Genomic DNA, 5,000 nt, shown 5'->3' on the forward strand with positions numbered 1-5,000 from the left:
TAGATCCGCCCTTGGATTCGCCTTCCAACCAGCCCATGTGCTATCAAATGTATTCTGCATCTCTCAATAATGAGAAATAATTTTGAAAAATTAGCCATAGGTTTGACTTGTTCATCACTCTTATTTGGATGTGCTATGGTCCCATTAAAGGTTGTCAATCCCCACACCCCTTCAACACTCATGCTATTTAAATCAAGTGTTGCTTTTTCTGCACCCCAAGTTGCGTACAGCGCACACACCAATATACCCCGGGCAGGCAGCAGCACGCGCCACTCACACTCTCCAAGAGACAGATAGGGTTACACTGCCACGACGCCTGTCCGGCAATAGAAAGAGCTTTAATTAACCAGATCTGATGGAAATGTTGCACGCTGAGCCCAACCACTCGATTTAGAAGTGAATGGAAAGTGGGCGAGTGTAAAAACAGCATTTCAAATAACTCAAGAGTGTTTGTATGACATCTGCTTGGTGCAGCGAATGTGTTCGCAATTTACATCCTGTTCACACGTAGCATAAAAATGCATCTTGGGTAAATCTGATAGTGTCAACAAACCCAAGATGTATTGAACCTAATAGCTATCAGATGTACTCAAGACACATTTTTATGCTGGGTGTAAACAGGGTGTTAGTTTGGGCGTTAGTTTGCCGTTCACTATTCCATCATTTGCAAGCGCCTTCTACCACCACTAAGTGTAAACAGCACCAGAAACGGACTTTCCACTGAGATGGTACTTAATGTAACTCTGCAACCCTGGGTAGCGTAGCGGTCTATTCTGTTGCCTACCAACACGAGGATCGCCGGTTCAAATCCCCGTGTTACCTCTGGCTTGGTGGGGTGTCCCTACAGACACAATTGGCCGTGTCTGCGGGTGGGAAGCTGGATGAGAGTATGTGTCCTGGTCGCTGCACAAGTGCCCCCTCTGGTCGGGGCGCCTGTTCAGGGTGCGGGCGAGGGGGAACTGGGGGGAATAGTGTGATCCTCCCATGCGCTACGTCCCCCTGGTGAAACTCCTCATTGTCAGGTGAAGTGGCTGGCGACTCCACATGTATTGGAAGAAGCATGTGGTAGTCTGCAGCCCTCCCCAGGTTGGCAGAGGGGTTGGAGCAGCGACTGGGACAGCTGGGAAGAGTGGGGTAATTGGCCACATGGCTAAAAATGTACTATATCTAACTCTGCCACCCTGATGCCCCCCCCCCCCGATTCTGGAGGTCTGGTCTGGAGACTGGAGGGAGTGCTCCAATTATCGGGGCATCAAATTGCTCTGCCTCCCTGGGAAAGTCTACTTTAGGGTGCTGAAAAGGAGACTCCGACCGATTGTCAAACCTCAGATCCAGGAGGAACAATGCGGACTCTGCCCTGGCCGTGGAACAACGGACCAACTCTTTACCCTTGCGGAAGTGCTGAGGGAGGCATGGGAATTGGACCAGCCAGTCTACATGTGTTTTGTGGACTTGGAGAAGCCTTACGACCATGTACCACGGGACATTCTCTGGGGGGTATTACGGGAGTATGGCGTACCAGAGCAGTTCCTACAAGCCATCCGGTCATTGTATAACCAAAGTGAGAGCTGTGTCCGCATTCTCAACACAAAGTCAAACACGTTTTCGGTGGGTGTCGGACTCCGCCAAGGTTGTCCCTTGTCTCCAATTCTGGTTGTGATATTCATGGACAGGATCTCAAGGCGCAGCCAAGGTGAGGAGTGTGTCCATTTTTGGGAACCTCAGGATTACATCTCTGCTCCTCGCAGATGATGTGGTTTTGTTGGCTTCATCAGAACGCAACGTCCAGCGCGCACTGGGGCGGTTTGCAGCTGAGTGTGAAATGGCCAGGATGAGAGTCAGCACCTCCAAGTCTGAGGCCATGGTTCTCTACCGGATAATGGTGGATTGCTCCCTTCAGGGTTGGGGATGAGTTGTTGCCTCAAGTGAAGGAGTTCAAGTATCTCGGGGTCTTGTTCACGAGTGAGGATAGGATGGAGCAGGAGATTGACAGGCGGATTGGAGCAGCATCAGAAGTAATGCGGACATTGTACTGGACCATTGCGGTGAAGAGGGAGCTGAGCCAGAAGGCAAAGCTCTTAATTTACCAGTCAATCTTCGTTCCAACCCTCAACTATGGTCATGAGCTTTGGGTAGTGACCAAAAGGGTGAGATGGCGGATACAAGTGGCTGAAATGAGTTTCCTCCGTAGGGTGTCTGGCCTCAGCCTTAGAGATAGGGTGAGAAGCTTGGACATCCGGAGGGAGCTCGGAGTAGAGCCGCTGCTCCTTCGTGTCGAAAGGGACCAGTTGAGGTGGTTCGTGCATCTGATTAGGATGCCTCCTAGGCACTTTCCTTTGGAGGTTTTCCGGGCATGTCCAACACGGAGGAGACCCTGGTGTAGACTTAGAACTCGCTGGAGGGACACACAGACACACTCCAAAATCTTGTGGAAAGCCTTCCCAGAAGAGTGGAAGCTGTTATAGTTGCAAAGGGGGGACCATCTCCATATTAATGCCTATGGATTTAGAATGGGATGTCATTAAAGCTCCTGTGGGTGTAATGGCCAGGTGTCCCAATACGTTTGTACATATAGTGTCTATATATAGTATATCTCCATCCATCCATTGTCTTAACCGTTTATCCTGCTCTCAGGGTCACGGGGATGCTGGAGCGTATTCCAGCAGTCATTGGGCGGCAGACAGAGAGACACCCTGGACAGGCCACCAGGCCATCACAGGGCTGACACACACACACACACACACACACACACACACACACACACACACACACACACACACACACACACACACACACACACACACACACACACACACACACACACACACACATTCATTCCTAGGGACAATTTAGTACTGCCAATTCACCTGACCTATATGTCTTTGGACTGTGGGAGGAAACCAGAGCCCCTGGAGAAAACCCACGTAGACACGGGGAGAACATGCAAACTCCACACAGAGGACGACCTGGGATGACCCCCAAGGTTGGACTTCCCCGGGGTTCGAACCCAGGACCTTCTTGCTGTGAGGCGACCGTGCTGGGCCACCGTGCTGCCCAACCGCTCGTGCTGCTCATTAGGTGCAACAATGAGCGGACCAACCTGTGCCCATGGAAAATTATATATATATATATAGATATATATATTAGTGTGTGTGTATGTGTGTGTGTGTGTGTGTGTGTGTGTGTGTGTGTGTGTGTGTGTGTGTGTGTGTGTGTGTGTGTGTGTGTGTGTGTGTGTATGTATAAGGTAGCCACCTTAGCCATGAGGCTAAACAACACTGATTGGCCATGTTGGTTAGACAGGAAGTAGTGACAACCAGCGTTTCAACATGTAAGTTTGTTTGCATGTACATGTTTGACGCCATGGTGTCACACACACATGTACAAATAAGAGAATAAAGCTCAGTTTTCTAAAAATACAACTCAGATCAGTTGCATAGGACAAATCTCTATCTAGACAGTCTTCATAGAAATGAGCAAATATAGAAAGATAACTCCCTAAAATTGCAATGGTTTGTTGTTTTGTGAAATTTGCCCTTCGACCCCCCCCCCATTCATTTTACATTTAGTGTGTGCCAAATGCTTCCTAGTGGCCATTTGTAGAGTTTTGTACATCTCCATCCATCCATTATCCAAACCGCTTATCCTGCTCTCAGGGTTGCGGGGATGCTGGAGCCTATTCCAGCAGTCATTGGGCGGCAGGTGGGGAGACACCCTGGACAGGCTGCCAGGCCATCACAGCCCCCCCCCCCCCACACACACACACACGTTCACACCTAGGGACAATTTAATACGGCCGATTCACCTGATCTGTTTGGACTGTGGGATCTCGTTCAGGCTCAAATACCTTTGACTGAATTCTCCCTGGTGTGTTAAACACTGCCTCTTAAAATTCTCACCCTGGCCTGATCTGTTCATTTCCTATCAGGGTCTTTTCTAACCCATGGCCTTTGACCTTTGAGTCCTGTTTTATTGTTCCCCCCGTGCTCACCCTGGGTCTCCTCCATGTGAGTCCGGGTGGCGGTTCCCGTCTGTAGAAGAGGGACTGGGCACTGGCGGGAAATAAGGGGTCCTTAAAGAGCGCCCCTCGACGTAAACAGGCTCGCTTCAGCTTGTGGTAGTTCTGACCTTGGAAGTCACTCACCCTGTCTGGCATCCTGCATGACGAGGACAAGAGATGATGAAAAATAGGGAAAGAATTGGGGGGGGTTGTAGGTGAGAGAGGGCAGTGGTTATGTGTGAATTAGTGCTGGGCAGTATGGAAAAGCTTATTATAATGATAATCATGGGGGGAGTTTTTCCAAGATATTGATACACATCACGATATACACCGATCAACCAAAACATAAATAAATCACCTGCCTAATATGGTGTAGGTTCCCCTCGTGCTGCCAAAACAGCTCTGACCCATCACAGCATGGACTCCACAAGACCTCTGGAGGTGTCTTCTGGTATCTGGCACCAAGACGTTAGCGGCAGATCCTTTAAGTCCTGTAAGTTGCGAGGTGGGCCTCCATGGATCAGACTTTTTTTTCCAGCAAATCCCACAGATGCCTGATGGGATTGAGATCTGGGGAATTTGGAGGCCAAGGCAACACCTTGAATTCTTTGTCATGTTCCTCAAACCATTTCTGAACAAATTTTGCAGTGTGGTAGGGTGCACTATCCTGCTGGAAGAGACCACTGCCACCAGGGAGTACCGTTGCCATGAAGGCGGGTACCTGGTCTGTAACAATGTTTAGGTAGTTGGTTTGTGTCAAAGGAACATCCACATGAATGCCAGGACCCAAGGTTCCCGAGCAGAACATTGTCCAGAGCATCACACTGCCTCCACCGGCTTGCCTTCTCCCCATAGTGCATCCTGGTGCCATCTCTTCCCCAGGTAAACAACACACACGATTCATCAGACCAGGCCACCTTCCTCCATTGCTCCATGGTCCAGTTCTGGTGCTCACGTGCCCATTTTAGACACTTTTGGCAGTGGACAGGGGTCATCATGG

The 5,000-nt window shown here is 49.8% G+C and overlaps 1 protein-coding gene across 1 annotated transcript in view; it reads right to left on the reverse strand.

Moving 5' to 3' along the window:
* LOC130130825 (calpain-5-like) overlaps positions 1-4,156 on the reverse strand; it is a 22,623-nt gene extending 18,467 nt beyond the window's left edge. The window contains exon 1 of the mRNA XM_056300662.1: positions 3,992-4,156. Within this exon, the coding sequence (XP_056156637.1) occupies positions 3,992-4,156 (165 nt within the window). The remainder of the gene's footprint in view (positions 1-3,991) is intronic.
* Between the last annotated feature and the right edge of the window lie 844 nt (positions 4,157-5,000).

The sequence above is a fragment of the Lampris incognitus genome, chromosome 20 (genome assembly GCF_029633865.1).
Source record: "Lampris incognitus isolate fLamInc1 chromosome 20, fLamInc1.hap2, whole genome shotgun sequence".
NCBI classification, from domain to species: domain Eukaryota; kingdom Metazoa; phylum Chordata; class Actinopteri; order Lampriformes; family Lampridae; genus Lampris; species Lampris incognitus.